At 48.7% G+C, this 22,532-nt stretch overlaps 1 protein-coding gene across 1 annotated transcript; it reads right to left on the bottom strand.

Moving 5' to 3' along the window:
- Positions 1 to 10,508: 10,508 nt before the first annotated feature.
- On the bottom strand, positions 10,509 to 20,358 carry AP2S1 (adaptor related protein complex 2 subunit sigma 1). The gene is made up of 5 exons (XM_045531337.1): positions 20,200 to 20,358; positions 16,001 to 16,150; positions 11,657 to 11,770; positions 11,072 to 11,131; positions 10,509 to 10,890 (listed from the first exon to the last, which is right to left on the bottom strand). The coding sequence occupies exons 1-5, from the start codon at positions 20,200 to 20,202 to the stop codon at positions 10,789 to 10,791; spliced, it is 429 nt and encodes a 142-aa protein (XP_045387293.1). The 5' UTR covers positions 20,203 to 20,358; the 3' UTR covers positions 10,509 to 10,788.
- Positions 20,359 to 22,532: the final 2,174 nt, after the last annotated feature.

Genomic DNA, 22,532 nt, shown 5'->3' with positions numbered 1-22,532 from the left:
TGATCGCACCACTGCACTCCAGCCTGGACAACAGAGTGAGGAAACAAAAAAAAGTCTCAATGAATGAAATGGGGACAATAGACAGGGTGACAGATGCTGTAGGGCTCTCTGGGCCACTGCAAGGACTTTGACTTTTGCTCTGAGTGAGATGGGAGCCACTGGAGCGTATTTTTGTTTTCTGTTTTTGGTTTTTTTGTTTTGTTTTTGAGACAGGGTCTCACTCTGTTACCCTGGCTAGAGTTCAGTGGCATTGTCATAGCTGCAGCCTCAAACTCCTGGGCTCGAGGGATCTTCCTGCCCCCAGCCTCCCATGTAACTGGGACTACTGGCACATGCCACCATGCCCAGTTAATTTTTTTCTGGTTTTGGTAGAGAAGGGGTCTTGCTCTTGCTCCGGCTTGTCTTGAACTGCTGAGCTTAAGCGATCCTCCCACCTCGGCCTCCCAGAGTGCTAGGATGACAGGCGTGAGCCACTGCGCCCAGCCAAGGATGCTCAATCTTTCAACTCAGGCTTTCCCACTGAGACTGCCTAGCAACTGACAGAGAGGATGGCCCTGGCTGTAGACAGACCTTGTTGGTCCTGGATCTACCACTCCTGGCTGTGTGGCCCCAGCCAAGTGACTTCCCCTCTCTGAGCCTTAGGCCACTCACCTGCTCACCTCCCAACCTCGTTTAAGAGGCTGCACATCCAGGGCTGAGTACAAGGGCTGATCTGCAGCACGAACTCAACAGATGAGAGCTGGGGGGCCTTGAGGGGAGTGACTTCACCAGTCTGTGCCTCAGTCTCCTCATCTATAAAATGGGATCATCATAGTACCTACCTTTCAGGGATCTTGAGAGGATTCATTTGTTTAATGTTCATTGAACATCTACTAATCATCAGGCACTCCTCTAGGCATGGAGGAATAGCACTGAATGAGTCAGGTGTCCTTGCCCTCTGGGGTGACACCCCAGTGATAGGCCATATATACATATATGCACACATAATTACATGTAATAAAATTTTATATTATATATGGAATATGGAGAAAAGGACAACTATTTTATATCATGAGATCAGGAAGGCCCAACTGAAGAGGTGACATTTGAGCACTTCAGGGAGGACTGGGAGTGAGCCATGCAGATATCTGGGGGAAGAGTGGTCTAGACAGCAGATGCAAAGGCCCTGAGGCAGGACTATGCTTGAGAAAGTTGAGGAGCACTAAAGAAGCCAGTGTGCATGGAATAGAGCAAGCGACGGGGAGAGGGTAGGAGATGATGTCAGAGAGGGGACAGGGACCTTGTGGGTCGTGGTGAGAAATTTGGCTTTTATTCTGAGTGAGGCAAGAGCCACAGGAGGGATTTGAGGAGGAGAGTGACATCATCTCACTTTCATAACAGGATTCTGCTGCCACGTGGGGACCTTTCTGTTGCAGGTAAGGGCAGAAGCAGCAAGGAGGTGACTGCCATAGCCCGGGTGGGAGATGACAGCAGCTGGGCTGACTGTGGGAGTTGGACCTTGGATACATTTTGAAGGTCAAGTCAACAGGATTTCCTGTGGGATGGGATGTAGGGTTTGAGAAGCAGAGAGAAGTCATGAATCCCTTCGGAGCTTCCGGCCTGAGAGCTTAGAAGATGGTGGTTTCTCAGTTTCTCTGCAGCTCAAGGAAATAGGCTCCGCAAAGCCCTTAGCATGTCGCTGCAGGCAGGAAGTGCCCTCCCTGTGCTGTGAAGTGGATGTTGTCAGCCAAGTTCCCGATTGCATCACTGGGAAGCAAAGGCGGGGCCGAGCCCGGTTAACCTTGGTAAGACGCAGGTAGGCGTCGGGCATGAAGCCAACTCACATCCTCCCTCTGGCTAGGTGTGCCTCTCCCCTCCCCAGGCCAGAGGGTAAATAATCTCTCCCATCTCCACCTTGAATTCACCCTCACCCAGGTTTTTTTTTTTTCCTTTTTTATCTCAGAGTATTACAGGGGTATAAATGATTGGGTTACATAAATTGCTTTTGTACACTTTGAATCAAAGCTACAAGTGTGCCAATGACCCAGATAGTGTGCACTGTACCCGTTAGGTGTGAATTTACTCATCCCCTCCCCCACACCTACTTGATTTCCCATGAGTTTTATTTCCATGTGTACACATAAGTGTTGTTTGATTAGTTCCAATGTAATGGTGACTACATGGGGTGTTTGTTTTTCCATTCTTGTTCTTCCATTCACTTAGAAGAATGGTCTCCAGTTCCCTCCAGGTTAGTACAAGAGGAATTAGTTCACCATTTTTTATGGCTGAGTAGAACTCCATGGTATACATGTACCACATTTTATTAATTCACTCATTATTGATGGGCACTTGGGTTGTTTCCACATCTTTGCAATTGTGAATTGTGCTGCTATAAACATTCGAGTGCAGATGTCTTTTTTTTCATAAAATGTCCTTTTTTCCCTTTGGGTAAATACCCAGTAGTGGGACTGCTGGATCAAATGGTAGGTCTACTTTTAGTTCTTTGAGTTATCTCCATACTGCTTTCCACAGAGGTTGTACTAGTTTGCAGTCCCACCAGCAGTGTATGAGTGTTCCTATCTCTCTGCATCCATGCCAGCATTTAATGTTTTGAGTTTTTAATAAAAGCCATTCTCACTGGAGTTAGGTGGTGTCTCATTGTGGCTTTGATTTGCATTTCCTTAACGATTAGAGACGTTGAGTATGTTTTCATGTTTGTTGTCTTCTCTTGAAAAGTTTCTGTCATGCCGTTTGCCTACTTTTTAATGGGGTTGTTTGATTTTTTTCTTGCTGATTTGCCTGAGTTCTTTGTAGATCCTGGTTACCAAGTTTTTATTGGACGTATAGCTGCAAATATTTTCTCCCATTCTGTAGGTTGTCCAGCTGCTCTAATGATTGTTTTCTTGGCTGTACAGAAGCTTTTTAATTTGATCAGGTCCCATTTATTTATTTCTGTTGTTGCTGTGATTGCTTTTGGGGTCTTCATCATAAATTCTTTGTGTAGGCCAATGTCTATGAGAGTTTTTCTTTTTTTTTTCTTTTTCTTTTTTTGAGACAGAGTCTCACTCTGTTGCCTGGGGTTAGAGTGCCATGGTGTCAGCCTAGCTCACAGCAACCTCAAACTCCTGGGCTCAAGTGATCCTTCTGCCTCAGCCTCCCGAGTAGCTGGGACTACAGGCATGCGCCACTATGCCTGGCTAATTTTTTCTATATATATTTTTAGTTGTCCATATATTTTCTTTCTATTTTTAGTAGAGACGGGGTCTCGCTCTTGCTCGGGCTAGTCTCGAACTCCTGAGCTCAAACAATCCACCTGCCTCGGCTTTCCAGAGTGCCAGGATTACAGGTGAGCCACCACACCCAGCCAAGTTTTTCCAACATTTTCTTCTAGAATTCTTATAGTTTTATGCCTTAGGTTTAAGTCTGCTATGCACCATGAATGAATTTTTCTGAGTGGTGAGAGGTGTGGATCCTGTTTCAGTCTTCCAAACGTGGCTATCCAGTTTTCCCAGCACCATTTATTGAATAGGGATCCTTTTCCCCAGTGTATGTTTTTGTCTGCTTTGTCAAAGATCAGATGGCTATATGAGGATGGTTTTATATCTGGGTTCTTTGTTCTGATCCATTGGTCTATGTCCCTGTTCTTGTGCCAGTACCATGCTGTTTTAGTTACTATAGCTTTGTAGTATAGCTTGAAATCTGGTAAAATGAGGCCTCCTAATTTGTTCTTTTTGCTTAAGGTTACCTTGGCTATTCAGGCTCTTGTCTGGTTCCATACAAAGTGCAGAATTCTTTTTTCTAGATCTGTGAAAAATGACATTGGTATTTTAACAGGGATTGCATTGAATCCGTAAATCACTTTGAGTGGTAGAGGCATTTTAACAATGTTGATTCTGCTGATCCATGAGCATGGTATGTTTTCCCATTTGTTTACATCCTCTGCTATTTCCTTCCTCAGTGTTTCATAGTTCTCCCTGTAGAGGTCTTTCACCTCCTTGGTTAAACATATTCCTAGGTATTTCATTTACTTTGTTGCTATTGTGAAAGGTATCAAGTCTTTGATTTGATTCTCAATTTGACTGTTGTTGGTATAGAGGAATGCTACTGATTTGTGTACATTGGTTGTGTATCCTGACACTTTGCTGAATTTATTTATCAATTCCAGGAGTCTCTTGGCAAAATCTTTGGGGTTTTCTAGATAAAAGATCATGTCATCAGCAAAGAACTCAGACATCTGTCCTTTTTTAAAAAAATTTTAAATTTGTTATTATATTATAATTTTTTAAAGTGAGGAGGGGGTTCAACTTCCTTTTTTTTTTTTCTCTAAGACAGAGTGTCACTCGGACACCCTTGGTACCCTGCAGTGGCATCATCATGGTTCACTGCAACTTCAAACTCCTGAGCTCAAGCGACCCTCCCACCTCAGCCTCCCAGAGTGCTAAGATTACAGACGTGAGCCCCCAGGCCCGGCCCACCTGCCCCCCCTTAAATCGAATGGAAATACCCAGGAGTCTAGCATTCTAGAAATCTGGATTCCAGTCTCGTCTGCTCATTGCGTGTGGTTGGGCAAATGATCTCCCTTATCTGCAAAGAGGAAATAATACTCAAAACGGCAGTGATAACGCCAGGAGCCACTTCACAGCATCATTATGGAGATTAAATGGGCTTTTGCCTTTTAAAGGCTTAGATCCTGCTAGGCCCAGAGCAGGAGCTCCACTAACAGTTCAGAAGCTTCCTTGTTGGGCGGCTTTCTCTGGTTCCTCTTTGCTCACCGTTCCCTTAAACACTGGAGTCCCTTAAAAACCCAGAACTGACTCTGGCCTATGCTTGAGTCCACTTGCACCAGCGTTGCAAACACACAGCCCAAGGGCTCATTCCAGCCACTGCGCTGGAAGGATGCCACCAGCTTTCCTGGGCTTCCAGGGAGCGCTCGGTTCCCAGGACTCCTCAGTGTCAGCAATGGTGTGAGCCAGTCCCTCATAGTAATCTCTTTCTATAGGTCTATATGCCCTGTTGGCTCTGTTGCTCTGGGGAATGCTGACTAATGCAATTACCAAATCCATTCTCGCCAACCCCACTGCCCCCATATCTCCTGCCACCGTGGCTGCTACCAAAGCCACCATGATCACTGAAGTTTCTTCCACAACCAGTGCTGTCATTCCCCCCAAAATCACCTGCACAACCACCACCAAAGTTTCCAGGACCACTTCGACCTCTTCGGCTGGAGGAAGTCAGCTCTTGCTTTGACAGGGCTTTCCTGACGTCACAGTTGTGGCCATTCACAGGACGATGTTGCCGAACGACAGTCTCATCTGCGGAGTCACGAACAGCAGAGGTTACAGAGGCAAAGCCCCTTTTCTTGCCACTGCCTGGGGTCAGTTATGATTTCAATCACTTCCGTTTCCCTGCGCTGTTCAACATAATCTGTTAGGTGTTGTTCTTCAGTGTCTTTCTACCGTCATCAGGAAAGATCTTTTTCACAGTCAAGGGGGCACCTGGTCTTGGAGAATCTTCTCTCTAGCAGCCCCCCTTGAGCACAACACTTCCATCTGCCTTGTGTGGCCTTGCACTCACGGCTGCGTCTCCCTCCTCCATGGTGGCATCTACCGCAGACCCAAAGCCCTGGGCCCCTCAGTTTGGATCTCTCCTTCCCACACAGTCCCTGAGTGTCCCCATCACTCAGAATAGCTCCTCACCGGTTGTTTTAAAGCTCGATCCTCCAATGAGGAGCTTCTGTAACACTTTGGCTCTTTAGGACGTCCTGGGAGAAGAGACATAAGCAACGCTTCCTTGGTGGCATCCATGGGCAGAAAGCCCTTCCAAGGGGTTTACTGGGACTTGTGCCCCAGTCCTTGTGCACATCAAGTGTGCAATTCAGTTATTTTTAGTATATTTACTAGGTCATTCAACCATCACCACTGTCTAGTTCCAGAACATTTTCATCACCCCAAAAAGAAACCCCAAATGTATTAAGCAGTCACTCCCTACTCCCCTCTTCCCCTAGCCTCAGGCAACTACCCATCTATTTTCTGTTTCTATGGATTTGCCTGTTTTGGACATTTCATATAAATGGATTCATGCATTGTGTGGTCTTTGTGTCTGGCTTCTTCTTTTTTTTTCTTTCATTTTCAACTCCAGAGTTAGATTTGGATGGCTGCTTCTTTTACTCAGCACCATGTTCTCAAGATCCATCCACACTGTATCTTGTATCAGTGCTTCACACCTTCCTGTGACCCAACAATATTATAGTGCATGGAGATACCACATTTTGTTTATTCATTCATCAGCTGATGGACATTTGGGCTTCAGAACCATTTTTAAAAATCAGGTTATTAAGCTGGGCAGGGTGGCTCACGCCTGTAATTTTACCACTCCGGGAGGCTGAGGTGGGAGGATCCCTTGAGGTCAGGAGTTTGAGACCAGCCTCAGCAAGAGCGAGACTCCCATCTCTATTAAAAATAGAAAGAAATTATCTGGACAGCTAAAAATAGAAAAAATTAGCCGGGCATGGTGGCACATGCCTGTAGTCCCAGCTACTCAGGAGGCTGAGGCAGGAGGATCACTTGAGCCCAGGAGTTTGAGGTTGCTGTGAGCTAGGCTGACGCCACGGCACTCACTCTAGCCTGGGCAACAAAATGAGACTCTGTCTCAAAAAAAAAAAAAAAAAGTGTGCAATTTGATAGTTTTTAGCATATTCACAGGGTTGCACAACCACTGTCAATGTCAATTTCAGAACATTTTCATCGCCTCAAAAAGAAGCTTCCTGCTCCTTAGCCTGCCCCTCTCTCTGGTTTCCCCCAGCCCCCGGCAACGGCTAATATTTCTATCTCTACACACTCGCCTATTCTGGACGTTTCCGTGGGTAGATCATTTGACATGAGGCCTTTGTGTCTGGCTTCTTTCACTTAGCGTAATGTCTTCAAGCTTCATCCGCGTTGTGGCGTGTCAGTGTCCCTTCTATTTCTGGCTAATAGCCCGCTGTATGCAGGTAGCGTGTCTTACTTATCTGTTCATCAGTGGATGGACAGCTGGAGTGCCTCTGCCTTTTGGCTATTGTGAGTAATGCTGCTATGAACACACAGGTACAAGTTCCGTGCAGACCTAAGTTTTTATTTCTCTTCTGTAAACAAGTAAGGGTAGGATTGCTGAGTCACAAGGGAAGTGTATGTTTAACTTTGCAAGAAACTGCCAGACTGTTTTCCAGAGCGGCTGCCCCATTTTGCGTTCCCATCAGCAGTGCGCCAGAGTTCTGATTGCCTTGCACGCTTGCTGACATTAGGTACTTTTTTATTTTTTAAATTAGCCATTCTAATATGTCTGTAGTGCTCTCAACAGCATTTAACATGAGAATACCCTCCCCTTGAACACACTGGATTTTTTCACTCGATTCAAGGACGCTGCACTGACTGGCTGTACCTTCTCTTTTATTTCCTGGTTTCTCCTCCATTTCCTGATGGCTGAAAAGCCACCAGCCTCAGTCTTTAGATCTCTTCTCCTCTCTCTTACCCCTGCTCCCTTGCTGATCTCAGCTGGTCTCACAGCGGCGGCAAACATAACCGTTCTGGTGACTTCCAAGTACCTGTGTCTGGTCTGGTCTCTCTCCTGAGCTCCAGACCCGCGTGGCCACTGTTGCCTCGGCATCTCCCTCTTGGGGACCCAAGAACTCACACTTGACAGATTCCTCCAACTGGATTCTCACTTCTGTGAAGGGAGGTTCTGGCCTTTGAGATGCTCAGGCTGTAAAATTGAGAGTGATCTCTGACTTCTCCCCACCCTACATGAAATTGTCAGAGAATGCAGCTGATGGCACCTTCAAAATGTGCCCAGATCTGATCCCTTCTCTACTTCCATCGCCGCCCCCATCCTGGCCCCAGCATCACCTCCTCGCTGGCCGCTCTGCTCCCGCCCCTGCCTGGCCTGCGTCAGATTTGGCAGGAAACCTTCCCATGCCCCACATACTGAGTGAGCCCTTTTATGTGCAATGTCCAGGCAAATCCATAGAGACCAAAAGTGGATTCGTGGTTGCCAGGGCCTGGGGGAATTGAGGGGCATCAGGTTTCTTTTTCTTTTTTTAATTTATTTTTAATTAATTAATTTTTTGTTGAGTTTCTTTCCCAGAAAGCATGAGGTTTCTTTTTGGGGTGATAAAAATGTTCGAAAATGCATTGTGATGTCCGTGCCCCAAGTCTGTGAATATACTAAAACCACTGAATTGTATACCATAGATGACTTGTATGGTATGTGAATTATATCTCAATAAAGCTGTCACCACCCTCCCCCAGATCCTCCAAAACAAAGAATCCTCCTACCCATGGCTCTCATCTGACACAGAGTAAACCCAGCGTCCTCACTCCAGCCAGTGAGGCCCTGTGTGACCTGCCTTCCCCTTCCGATCCCCAATGCCATCGTCTCTCCAAACACATCGCCAGGACTGTCCCTCTGGCTCACTCTGTTCTAGCCACACTGGCCTCCTTGCATGTTCTGCCTCAGGGCCTTTGCACTTACTGTTCCCTTGGCTTGGAATTCTCTTTTCTAGTTAACCTGGCCAGAGGAGGGTTTTGGTGCCAACAAAACCAACGCTATGTAGATACCGCGTGTTTCTTGTTTGTGGCAGGCAGAATAACAGCCCCCTAAAAATGTCCACATCCTAATCCTTGGAACCTGTGAATATGTTACTTTCCATGGCAAAAGTGACTTTGCAAATGTGATTACATTAAGCACCTTGAGACAGGGAGACCATGGGGTGCAGGGAGAGACTGGAAGATGCCAACGACAGCAGGCAGCTTCTAGACACTAGAAAATGCAAGGAAAGATTCTCCCTAGACCTTCCAGGCAGCTCTGTTGACACCTTGATTTTTTTTTTTTTGAGACAGAGTGTCACTTTGTTGCCCTGGCTAGAGTGAGTGTCGTGGTGTCAGCCTAGCTCACAGCAACCTCAAACTCCTGGGCTTAAGCGATCCTCCTGCCTCAGCTTCCCGAGTAGCTGGGACTACAGGCATGCGCCACCATGCCTGGCTAATTTTTTTCTATATACATTTTAGTTGGCCAGATAATTTCTTTCTATTTTTAGTAGAGACGGGGTCTCGCTGTTGCTCAGGCTGGTCTCGAACTCCTGACCTCGAGCGATCCACCCGCCTCGGCCTCCCAGACTGCTAGGATTACAGGCGTGAGCCACCGCGCCCGGCCGACACCTTGATTTTTAACCCAGTGAAACCCATTTCGGACTTCTTACTTTCAGAATTATAATAAATTTGTGTGGTTTTAAGCACTAAGTTTGTGATAATTTGTTACAGCACCGGTAGGAAAACTTATACACTGTTACATAATTATATTAATATTTACAAAAATGCCCAATATAAGTTGACCTCTCCAAGCCTGTTTTCCTGTGTGTAAAACAATGATTACAGCTACCGCTTACTGTCTCCTTCTGGGGATACCTCCGGTGGCTCTGACAATGCCTTGTACACGGGCATTGAACGCCTGTGGAATAAGTGTGTCCTTACTTCTAGACAGGCACAATCTCGAACTTTCCTGTAGATCAACTCATTCAATCCTCAAACACACCAGTGAAGGAAAAACTACTGTCAACCCATTTTCCAGATGAAGAAACAGAGGCAAGCGAGGTTAAATGACTTACCTGGAGGTTACACAGCTGCTCAGTGGCCAAGCCAGGAGGCCCCATGCCCCTATCTCCTGCAGCTGGGAGACCGAAGCCAGGTCGTATGATGTTAATCAGAGCCCACATGGGCCCAGAGCTGTTCTTGGCTTGCCAAGGGGGCCAGGCCTATGTGGCCAGCAGCTGTCACACTCTGCTGTCACTGGGTATGGGGCGGGGGCTCAACTCCAAAGGGCCCCGTGTGGGGGTTGGTTCTGTAGTCACGATGGCCAGGGGGCCACTGCTGGCATTTGGTGGGTGGAAGCCAAAAGTCCGGCCACGCCGGGGACAGTGTCACAATGAGGAATTGTTCTAGCCCAAATGCCAGCAGTGCTGTTGCTGAGAAGCACAAGATGCTGAGCGTTGAGCCTGCACTTCCAGTGACTGCTGGGCCTAGTGGCTAAAAACAAGGAATCAGGATCTGCCTGCCTGGGCTCAAAACTGGCCCCAAACACACCTGGCTTGGCCACTGACTAGCTACGTGACCCTGGGCAAATCTTTTAACCTTCCAGGGCTTGATGATCTCACCTGAAAAATGGGATAATAACCTTTTCCTCATACTTTTGTGAGCATTAAGGTAATACGTGCTAATTGCTGAGAACAATGTCTGGGAAATACTCAGGGCTATTAAGCGTTAGCTTTGAGGGTTACTATTTTAGCAGCAAGTGCGTGGAATCTAAAGCTGTCATCCCTTCCAGTCTTGGGGGCCCTTTATGGGCACGAGCAGGCCGGAAGGGTGCCAGGGTTCCTTGCCTTGCTCAGCACAATGAGGGATGTTTGTTGACCGACTGACTGATGGACTCAGAAGAGGGCATTGGCATCCTGAGTGTCTTCGGTCACCAGGGAAGATACGCAAATGCTCAAAGACAGCAAGGCCAGGCAGGACCACAGGTTTATTGGGGGCTCCACACACACACACTCACAGCATCACACGACAACGGCACAGGTATTAGGGACACGAACGGTGGCCTCCACCCACAACTGGGGCCCAGAGGCAGTGGGATGCAGTCTCCTCCCTTGAGGCCCAGGCCCAGCTGGGTCCCTTCCTCCCGGGCGGCTGAGGGAGGGGGCTGCTGGGGTGGGCCACAGGCCTGGACAGGGGAAGCGAGCAGGTGAGGCCGGGAGGGGCCGGGGCCGGAGGGGCTCGCCTGCCCTCACTCCAGGGACTGCAGCATCAGCAGCTGTTTCAGCACCTTCGTCTGGCTGGTCTCGCGGATCTCACCGGCTAGGAACATCTCGTCCACGACCGTGTAAACCTGTGCGAACGGAGGCCGGGACCCCGGTGTGAGAGAAGGACCCGCAGGATGCCGGCCCTGACCCTGCTGCCCCGAGAGCCAGGACAGACCTCAGCAGAGGCACTGGGTGGCCACGGGGCCACAGGCCACCCTCCTTCCCCCTCCTTTGGCTCCTTCAGCCTCCTCTTCGCCAGCAGCCTACCTTGTAGAAGTTGAACACCAGGTCCAGCTCACAGACATTGTGGAAATACTCGTTTAAGACCTGGGCGAGGAAGACAGAGCGTAAGAGACGGGCAGGGAGAGTGACACACACGCAGAGACAGGAACGAGGTCATCAGAAAGAGACCAGGAGGAGGGAGGGGAAAGAGACAGAGAGAGACACAGAGAGCAAGGATCATCATAAAGAGATGGCAAAAAAGAGAGAAACAGGAAGGTGGGGGAGAGACAGACAGACGGACAGGCAGATCCAGGAAGAGGAGTGAGAGAAAGGGACAGATGCAGCTGCAGGCAAAGGCAGAGAGAGAGAAACAAGCACAGGGATCAAGTAATGACAAAAAGAGACAGTAAAGGCCGCAGACTGAGGCACAGAGAGAAAGACACAAGCAGAGTGACAGCTGGATGGGCAGAGACAGGAAGACAGACAGTCCACAGACAAAAAACCAATCAGGTGGGTAAAGAAAGAGTCCCATCCACCGTAGGAGGAGGGGACCACGAGGGGACCAGGGAGGGCTCCCAATGCTCGAGGGCCACACGGGGGCTACCTGCCCGCCCGCCCGCCCCTGCGCACCTCCACGAAGTTGTGGATGGCCTCCAGGTAGGCCAGGTTGTTGTCGTTGACATCGACGCAGATGCAGAAGTAGAGGCCAGCGTAGCGTCGGTAAATGATCTTAAAGTTCCGGAACTGTGGGGCAGAGAGGCTGTGAGCGACAGGGCAGGCCCAGGCCCCAGTGTGCCGGGCAGAGTGGGGCCAAGATAGTCTTTCACTCCACGCGTGGTCCCTGGGTCCCAGCTCTGTGTCTGGCCTGAGCTGGAGGCACAGTGGTGGCTGAGACAGGCCGGGCCCCGCTCTCCCGGAACTCACAGTCCAGTGGAGGGAGACTTATCCCCAAGAGTGGGGCAGGCATCTCCAGGGTGGGCAGAACTGGGTTGTGGGAGCCCGGAAGAGGTGCCAAACCCCCTCTGAGCCTGGGATTTGGGGCGTGGGAGGGCTTCCTGGAGGAGGAGGTATGTGAGCCGAGACCTGCAGGATGGGCAGGGGCTTCCATTCCAGGAAGAGGGAACTGCCTGGCAAAGGCCCAGGGCCGAGAGGGAGCTTGGCATATTCAACAGCAGCCAGCCAGCCTTGCCACTCCCTTCTGTGACTTCTTGTTATCTCTGGAGACAAATTCCTTAGCCTGGAATCCATTCATTCAATCATTCTACAAACATTTCCTGAGCACCTACTATGTGCCAGGTGTGTGCTGGGCAGCCTGAGGGGTCACCACTGTGACCAAAACGACCCCAGGCCCTGCCGTCACTGAACTGTAATACACATAAATACTAGAATAGCAATGCAGACGCACAACCCATGAATAAATATGCCAGCGCTGCAGACTTATATGTGTGTGTGCAAGTAGATAAAAAGATAGACATCAACATGAACACCCGGTTGCAAAGTACCATGTCTGGTCAAGATCTGAAGAAAAAAAATAAAATAAAATCCCAGGCCGGGTGCGGTGGCTCACGCCTGTAATCCTAGCACTCTGGGAGGCCGAGGCGGGTGGATCGTTTGAGCTCAGGCGTTCGAGACCAGCCTGAGCAAGAGTGAGACCCTGTCTCTACTAAAAATAGAAAGAAATTATCTGGCCAACTAAAATATGTATAGAAAAAATTAGCCGGGCATAGTGGCGCATGCCTGTAGTCCCAGCTACTCGGGAGGCTGAGGCAGTAGGATCGCTGAAGCCCAGGAGTTTGAGGTTGCTGTGAGCTAGGCTGATGCCACGGCACTCACTCTAGCCCGGGCAACAGCGTGAGGCTCTGTCTCAAAAAAAATAAATAAATAAAAAATAAAAAATAAAAAATAAAATAAAATAAAATCTCAGCGCTAGGCTCCAGGTCTGGGACGTGTATGTGGCACCCCCATGTGGCAACCTCGAGTGCCAACAATAACCCTTGGATTTTTACTCATCTTTTTCTGGACATCCTTTTGTTAATTTCTGTTTTCTTTCTAGCAACAGGGTCCTGCTATGTCGCCCAGGCTGGAGTGCAGTGGCGGGATCATAGCTCACTGTAACCTCCAACTCCTGGGCTCAAGCGATCCTCCTGCCTCAGCCTCCCAAGTGGCTGGCATTACAGGCATGCACCACCACGCCCAGCATTTCCTCATGTTATTACAGCGATGCCTGCGTGATCCGTGGATAAATGATCAGCGCTCCCCTTTTCTCAAAATTCTGCCTTTCCTGCTCTCACACTTCCAGCTCTCCTACCCCTCTGGCTGCCGCTCTGTCTTTGTAGCCTCCACGTCCTCTGTTTTTGATGTCCAGGCATCTAGGGAGCTGCCCCAGGCCTTCATCTCCTCTCCAGCCGCACACTCCCAGAGCGGTCTCCTCCTGCAGCCAGGGGCAGACGCCTCCTCTGCGCACCCCTGGCCACTGCCCTGCTCCCGCCTGACCGTCCTAGGTCGTCGCTGTCTGGCAACGGGTCTGCCTTCCCACTGGACTGTGAGCCTGTGAGGGAGGCTAGGCCCATCCCACTGTGTCCCCAGCACCACCCTGCACGGGGCTGGCACTGAATAGGTGCTGGGGTAGACAGACTAACACTCCCCAAAGATGTTCACTTCCTAATCTCTGGATCCTGTGAGTATGTCACCTTACATGGCAAAAAGGGACTGGGCAGATGGGATGAAGTTAGAAGCTTGAGATGAGGACAGGACCCTGGATTATTCAGAGGGGACTGACATGATCACAGGGGTCCTTAGCAGGGAAAGAGGCAGACAGAACAGTGTGGGTCAGAGCGGCTGGGAGATGTCACGCTGCTGGCTTTGAGGACGAGGAAGGGGCCCTGAGCGGAGGAAAGCAGGCAGCCTCTGGGAGCTGGAAAAGACAGGGGCTTAGCTTTGTGTGCCCTCTATGTGCAGGAACTTTCACGTTTCCATGGAAGCGCCCAGCCCTCTCCCTGAACTCCAGCTTGTCACTCCCTCCTGGACATCTTCGCTAGGATGTGAATGACCCCTTGGACCTGACCTTCCCAGCACCTCCCTCCTGATCTCAACCTGCTCTTCCCGAAGGCTGCCCCTCTCAGGAAGCGACAGCTCCGTCCTACTGGAGGCTCGAGCAGGAAATCCTGGCAGCACCCCTGGCTCCGCTTTCTCGCACATCCCATTCCAGCCTTTGGTTTTCCGCTCAGCTCTACCTCCAGAATGCTCCTCACCCTCCCCACGGCTTCCATGCCGGTCCAGTCTCCAGCATCCCTCATCCAGAACACCGTGGTCACCTCCCGAGCGGTCGCCCTGCTTCTGCTCTTGCCCCTTGTAGAGGATCCCTAAAGCCTAAGTCGGCCCATGGCCCTCCTCTGCTCAAGACCCTTCTCTGGCTCCCATCTCACTCACAATAAGAGCCCAAGTCCTCCCTGTGACCCCCACGGCCCTGCACCATCAGCCTCTGTTATCTTTCCCCCCATCCTGGGCCCTCAGATGCCTTCCCTCCTGGCTTATTCCACCTTAGCCCCACTGGCCTTGCTATTCCTGGAATGCCCTAGGTGTGTTCCTGCCTCAGGGCCTTTGCACTTGCTGTTCTCTTGGCTTGGAATGTTCCTCTCTCAGATAACATCTCTTTTACTCCCCCAACTCCTTCAGATCTGGCTCAAATGTTATCTTTTCAGAGAGTCTTCCTGACCAAACCATTTAAACCTGCACTCCATTCCCCAGAGTGCACACCCCAGTACCTCTACCCCCGCCTATAGTTGCTTATTTTTCTCCCCGACATTAACCAACACCCGATAAACTACATCTTCTACTGTCTGTCTCCTAGTAGAAGAATCACTCTCAGCTCTCCGAGGGCAGAGATCTGTGTCTGTGACGATCACTGCTGTATCCCCAGTGCCTACAACAGTGCCTGGCACACACAGTAGGTCCTCGATAAATATTTGTTGAATTCTACAGGACAATCAGCCTGGTCTCTTGAACAGGTTAATTTCATGGGAATAAGAGGTGAAGACTTCTAGATTAAAAGAGGCCAAAGAGACATAGCGACCAAAAGCAACGTGATCCTTCACTGGCTTTGAACAGATCAGCTTTGAAGATGTGGAGGAAATGGGGAAATGGAAGTATTGATTGGGTATTGAAGTAATATTAAAGAAGTATTACTAATTTTCTCAGGTTTGAGAATGGTATCCTGGTGATAGAGGAACATGTCTTTATTTTCTGAGCTGTATCCTGAAAGGGATGCAATATCACGATATCTGTAATTTAATTTTAAACACTGCAGCAGGGTATCTTTGCAATATTATTCTCTACTTTTGTGTGTTTGAATATTTCTATAAGAAGTTTTAAAAAGGCACCAAAGGGCCAGGTACAGTGGTTCACACCTGTAATCATAGCACTTTCAGAGGCCGAGGCAGGAGGATCACTGAGGCCAGGAGTACGAGACCAGCCTGGGCAATACAGTGAGACCCCGTCTCTACAAAAAAAATTTTTTAAGTTAGCTGGGCCTGGTGGCACGTGCTTGTAGTCCTAGCTACTTGGGAGGATCTCTTGAGCCCAGGAATTCAAGGCTGTAGTAAGCTGTGATTGCACCACTGCACTCTAACCTGGGCAGCAGAGCGAGACCCTGTCTCAAAAAAGCAAAAACAAAAATAAATAAAATTTTAACATAAAAATAAAATTAAAAATTAAAAAATAAATAAATAAAAAGGTACCAAAAATCTCTCATTGTACTAATCTGTGTATTTGTAATTTTTCACAATAAAAAGTACCAAAAAAAAAAAAAGAGAGAGAGAAGGAAGAAAGCCAGCTAAAGCATGTTGAATGAAAATGAATGAATGTGGGAAGCAGGTGGGGTCTGAAGGATTCTTGTAATCAGAGGTGAGGCAGGAGGCAGGGAAGGAGAGGTCACAAGGAAGCAGGGGGTGTAGGAGGCATGGGGGTGGGTGTCACCTCCACGAAGTTGGTGTGTTTAGCGTCTCGGACGGTGACCACGGCGTGCACCTCCTCGATCAGCTTCTGTTTCTCGTCGTCATCAAACTGCATGTACCACTTGGCCAGGCGCGTCTTGCCGGCCCGGTTCTGGATGAGGATGAAGCGGATCTGGGGGCAGCAGGAGGAAGAGGAAGAGGGGAAGTGAGAAAGGCAAGGAAGGCACTGCCCGACAGCCCCACCCAGCCCCGAAGGGCAGACAGGGCCTCCAGGCTGTCTGCCTTCCAGGGCCCTGGTCACACACTCTGTCCCAGGTCCCTCCAACACCCCAGCAGAGTGATTCCCCTTCCACCGAGTGGCTGTCTCTAGAGTCAGCTCCAGGGACCCCAGGCTCCCGACCTCTCTAAGCCTGTTTCCTCACCAGCAAAACAAGTTTCCCAAGAAGATTCATCGTGCCAGGGTGTTTTCAAGGTTAAACAAGTTTACAAACCTAGTTCAGTAGCCAGTATGCAGCAGGTACTCAATAAATGTTTGAGTTTCAGACTTCTTTGGTCTGAGTCCTGATTCTGTCACTTCTTTTTTTTTCTCTTTGCTTACTAATTTTCCAAAAAATGCAAACAATTCACATACCATAAAATTCACTCACTTAAAATATAGACAGTTCATTGGTTTCTAGTATATTCCCAGTTGTACAAAAAGTACCACTAATTCCAGAACAAGAAAACTAAAAACAAAAAAAGCACCACTATCTAATTCCCCCCAAAACCCTCCCACCCATTAGCAGTCACTCTCCCTTCCCCTAGCTCCTGGGAACCCTAATCCACTTTCTGTCAATATTAGCATGTTTTCAAGGTTCATCCACCTTGAAATGAAGCAGGTATCAGCGCTTCCTTTCTTTCTCTTTTTTTCTCCGTTTTGTGTAGTTTAATACTTGGCTTGGCCAGGCCGGGCTGGACACAGTGGCTCATGCCTATAATTCTAGCACTCTAGGAGGCTGAGGCAGGATGATTGCTTGAAGTCAGGAGTTTGAGACCAGCCTGAGCAAGAGCGAGACCCTGTCTTTACTAAAAATAGAAAAATTAGCCAGGTGTGACAGTGCATGCCTGTAGTCCCACCTACTTGGGAGGCTGAGGCAGGAGGATGGCTTGAGCCCAGGAGTTTGAGGCTGCAGTGAGCTATGATAATGCCACTGCACTCTAGCCAGGGTGACAGAGCAAGACTCTATCTAAAAAAAAAATAATTGGCTCAACATCCCTGTTATTGCATTCATTCATCCAACAAATGTTTATTCAGTTGCTTCATTTTTTTATGAATGAATATTCCACTGTACAAATATACAGCTTGAGTACCCCAAATCCGAGAATCTGAAATGCTCCAAAATCTGAAACTTTTTGAGTGTCAATATGACGCCAAAAGTGGAAAATTCCACACCTGACCTCGTGTGACAGTCACAGTTAAAATGCAGTCAAAATTTCATTTTGTGCACAAAATTAAAAATATTATAAAAAATTACCTTCAGTCTATGTATGTAAAGTGTACATGAAACATAAGTGAATACTGTGTTTACACTTGACTTCCATCCCCAAGATATCTTATTCTACATACGTAAATATTCCAAAATCCGAAAAAATCCAAAATCTAAAACTTCAGGTTCCAAGCATTTCAGATAAAGGACATTCAACCTGTAACACACTTTATCTATTTATCAGTTGGTGGACGTTTGGGTTGTTTCTACCTTTTGGCTATTATGAATAACGCTGCTATGAACATTCACGTACAAGTTTTTGTATTGACATATGTTTCATTTCTCTTGGTATATACCTAGAATTGCTGAATCCTATGGTAATTCTAAGTTTAACTTTTTCAGGAATTGCTAAACTCTTTTCTTTTTTTCCTTTTGTTTCTTTTTTTTTTTTTCTTTTTTAACAGGGGAGACAGCAGCCTTCAGTATCAAATGAAGGTGCATTCCTAGGAATTGTTAACCTGTTTTGCAAAGCATCTGCCCTTTCTGATGCAGGCATGCACTACCACGCCCAGCTAATTTTTTCTATTTTTGGTAGAAACTGGGTCTCTCTCTTGCTCAGGCTGGTCTCCAACTCCTGAGCTCCGGTGATCTTCCTGCCTCGGCCTCCCAGAGGCTAGTATCCACTGTCTACCTCCAAGCTCTCTCTCTTGCAGCACACTTTCCCTGACTCTAAAGCCTCATTCCTTACAGTTGCCTACTTCTGCTCTCCCGTGCCCAGTCCCTTCCCCTGGACATTACCTCTCTCTCATCAGCAGTATCCCGCCCCTGTTTCAACAACCCCTCTCTGCCTGCAAGGCCAGCTCCTTGCCCCTGGAGACCCTCTCCCAGCAGGATGACCTCCCTCCCCTGTTCCAAAGTCTCCGGTTCTTCTCCAACGCTCCTGCCACACTCTCCTTTGGGAATGTCCCTTCACCACCTCTGATACCTTTTCTCTACATCCCCCCCCCCCCCCCGCCTTTTGAGGCTCGAGGTGTGGCCACCTTGCTGGGCCTATAATTCATCATTATTTGGCTTTCAGAAAACCATGGTCCAAGTTCACCTAGCTAGGAAGCTTTGGGTCCAGCTCTGCCTGAGACAGGCATGCTCATGGCCATTTTATAGACGAGGAAACCAAAGTTCAGGGAAAGGAAGTCTCACAGGCATAAAGCAGAGCTGGGAGTCCAAAGGCTTTGCTCTGAACCCCCTCATCCCAGCTTGTGGGAGCCTCTACCGTTTACTACGCGTCCACTCTCTTTCCTAAGCCTCATTCTCTACACACTCTATCCTCCCTCCCCCAACCAGCCGAGCTGGACAGGAACAGGGTGTTACACTCTCCTTCCAAGAACTCCTTCTGCTGAGCCAGGGAAAACCACTTCCTAGCAGGGCAGGGGTCCTGGGCAGGGAGGGAAGCGGGGGGACCCACACCAGGCAGCCATAGGCTAGGGGCAGAGCCAGAGACATGTGGAGCATGTAGGAAGGAGATCTAGAAGCAAGCATTCGGAGTTGGGAGAAAGCTCTGCCTCTTACTCCCAAATTCCCTCATACATCTCTCCCTGTTTCTCTTTCCAAGTAGAATCTCTCCACCTCAGGGAATCCACCCTGGGCAGTCCCTTCCCTCTTGCATCCTCACCCCTCTGCTGTCCCCCCAACCTTCCCTGTCTCCAATACCTCTCCCCCAGAGTGGTTCCCTTCTGACATCCACTCTCTTGGTTCCAGACCCCTCCCTCAGGCCTTAGTGGGCCTTTTATTGGGGACATCCCTTCTCCAACTCCTAGGCCTCCTCCCTTGTTCCAAAGGTCACACAATGCCTCCAAGGACCCTGTTCCCTGGGGAGACTCCTCCCCTGTTCTGATACCCTCTCCCATTCATCTTCTTTCCTGGCCACAAAACCCTTTCTTAGTTCCAAATCCCCAACCTGGGGTACAAGGGCACCCCAAATCTAATGCTCAGTCCTTGCCTCAAGAGCCTCTTCCCGGAATCTCACACTTCCAAACCTATTCCCTACCCGCCAAGACGTCTCCTCTTGAAGAGACCTACTTAATTGCTCGCCATTCATTTCTAGTATCCACTGCCTACCTCCAAGCTCTCTGTCTTTTGCAGCACACTTTCCCTGAGTCTAAAGCCTCATTCCTTACAGTTGCCTACTTCTGCTCTCCCATGCTCAGTCTCTTCCCCTGGACATTACCTCTCTCTCATCAGCAGTATCCCGCCCCTGTTTCAACAACCCCTCTCTGCCTGCAAGGCCAGCTCCTTGCCCCTGGAGACCCTCTCCCAGCAGGATGACCTCCCTCCCCTGTTCCAAAGTCTCCGGTTCTTCTCCAGCGCTCCTGCCACACTCCCAAAGAGCCCTCCTTTGGGAACGTCCCTTCCCCACCTCCAATCTTTTCTCTACACCCCCCAGACAGTGCCTCACGAGTTGTCTCCCGTTTCAGAAGCCGCCAACCCATCTCCAATGTCTCCCACCTGCACAGCCCTTTTGCCTGGGCACCACGTCCCCAGTGACCCCTGTCCTCGAGACCTCCGGCGCACCCCAACGCGCAGAATCACTGCCTCGTTACCCCCGTTCCCGGCCCTCGATCGGGCCCCATCCCGAGAGCCCGCGCCCGGCCCAGACCCTCCGCGGCGCAGAGGGGGACTTGTCAGCACCCAATCGAGCCAGTCATTTGCACGTGGACCCCCCCTCCGCCCGTCCCCGGCGTGGGCGCGCCCCCGTTACCATGGCGACCCTCGTCCGGACCCCAGCGGCCCGGGTCCCGCGGCAACTGGGCAGCTCCGGCACTGGCTGCAGTTGGGGGGCCCAGGGCTAGAGCGCACTTCCGGCAGAGGGACCCGCCCGCCCTCTCGCGCAAAGCCGCAGGGAGTTGTAGTTTCACGAGTGGGTACTCTCATTTGGGCCGCATGCTGAGGAGAAGGGTGGGGCCGCTTCCCAGCATGCTGCGCGACCATCCTTTCCTATCAAAAGAATGAGATCCCCAAATGCATGCTGGGAGTGGTGGGCAAATGTCTCTTCGGCGGACTACAATTCCCGACATGGTTTCACAGCCACCGAGGCGGGCGTTGCATTCCGGGAAATGTAGTTCTCTAACACCCTACCCCCACCACCCACCGCCACTTACACACAATCTGAGCATGCTGGGAATAGTAGTTTTAAAAAAGAAACTGCGTTGGGGAGCTAGAACTATAACTGTCTTTCCATTCAGTGCTTTGTTTAAAATATGTTGAGTGTTTCCTTATGGGAGACAATGGTTTATGAGTACAAATTTGGGAGTCAGAACTGTGTGGAAATCTTGCCCTTGCACGTCTTGTCTGTGTGACTTTGGGCGAGTGACTTCACCTCTTAACTCAATGTTTTCATTGGAACAATAGGAGGGCTCAAGAGGTCACCTTTGTAGGATTGTTTTAAAGCTTCGAAAAATTTCCAAATAGCACAATTCGCAATTGCAAAGATGTGGAAACAACTTAAGTGCCCATCAATAATGAGTGGATTAATAAAATGTGGTTGATATATACCAAGGAGTACTACTTGGCCATGAAAATAATGGTTAACTAATTAATACCTCTTGTGTTAACCTGGATGGAGCTGGAGCCCATTCTTCTAAGTGAAGTATCACAAGAATGGAAAAACAAACACCACGTGTACTTACCATTAAATTGGAACTAATCGATCAACATCTATACGCACATATGGAAATAACATTCATTGGAAATCAAGCAGATGGGAGGGAGGAAGAGGGATGGGTAAATTCACAGCTAACAGGTACAGTGCACACTATCTGGGGGAGGGGCATGGTACAAAAGCAATTTATGTAACCAATTTTTGTACCCCTGTAATATTCTGAAATAAAAAAGATAGAGAGAAAAAAATGTCCAAAGTACATAGGACAGTGCCTGACACATAATAAGTGCTCAATAAATATTAGTTCATGAGACTGCCTGGGAATTCTGGGTGCTGTAGACTATTTTAAAAAAGATTTAAAAAATAAAAAATAAATTAGTTCACATTATGAAAGTTCATTGATAATGTATGTCAGGTCTTGGGGGGGCATCTCACTCACTTCCTATCCAAAGGTACAGTTATCTTCTTTCAGTTAATCAAATATGCCAAGTGTTTTTCCATCCAGGGCTTTTCCTTGGCCCTTTCTCTTCCGTGGAAGGCCTGTCCTCCATGCATTCCATGGCTGGCCTCTTTTCTTCCTTTAGCTTAAGCACCACTGCCAGGGACGTACATAGAGGACCCTACTTATGAAGGTCCCCTTCCCCTACTGGCATAATTCTCTAGGTCAGAGGTTAGTGTGGTTTTTTAAATGGCCTTTTTACAAGTTTTAACGATTTTATTGGCTGTGTGTGTGTGTGCGCATGTGTGTCTAGATCTACCATTAGGTGGTAAGCTGTTGAGGGCAGGGACTCCGCCTGGTAACAGTATCTTCATCATGTAGAACATGGTAGCACATAGTAGGCATTCAGTAAAGGTATTACTCCCCTTCTCCTGGTGGTTAGTGCTGAGAGTGTGGAGTGTGTGCTCCAGGCTCGGAACACACACTTATTATTTAAAAATCGAAAAAAAAAATCGAAAAAAAATCTTAAAAAAAAAGAAACAAAGGTATTACTGTTGGCACTGAGGTGAGACTTGCCCTAATAAAAACAAAGCATATTATAGAACCATGTAAATTAAAAGTGTGGCACTACCAGAAAAACCAACATATAACTATGGAATATTGCAAGGGCAAAACGGGGCCAGAGATCATTTCTGTCGTGTACACTTCTCTATCTCTTACAGGGTTGGGACTAGGGTCAGGTAAGCAAGGTGCCACGGTGCACAGTTTGAAAAGGCCCTCACTCATAAATGCCAATCCAGCTCTTACACAAGCCTATAAGTGAGTACCTCCTTAAACTGTGTGCTTGGGCACCTTGTATGCCTCACCTTAGTCCCAGGCCTGATCCCCAGTATTCAGTTTAGTACCTGGCACAGTCTGGTGTTCAATACACATTTGTTAAATGAATGAATGCACTGGCAGAAAGATAATAGACTCTGTCCCTATCCTGACAGCA

Source organism: Lemur catta, chromosome 19, assembly GCF_020740605.2.
Source record: "Lemur catta isolate mLemCat1 chromosome 19, mLemCat1.pri, whole genome shotgun sequence".
NCBI lineage: Eukaryota > Metazoa > Chordata > Mammalia > Primates > Lemuridae > Lemur > Lemur catta.
The sequence above is the reverse complement of the archived record's forward strand: the minus strand, read 5'-3'. Positions and strand labels throughout refer to the sequence as shown.

What these genes read in the sequence shown, in the direction of transcription:
- AP2S1 (XM_045531337.1), bottom strand. An exon ending in AACACACCAACTTCGTGGAG is followed by an intron (nt 11,771 to 16,000) that starts GTGACACCCACC and finishes TCTGCCCCACAG; the next exon opens with TTCCGGAACTTTAAGATCAT. An exon ending in CCATCCACAACTTCGTGGAG is followed by an intron (nt 11,132 to 11,656) that starts GTGCGCAGGGGC and finishes TTCCTCGCCCAG; the next exon opens with GTCTTAAACGAGTATTTCCA.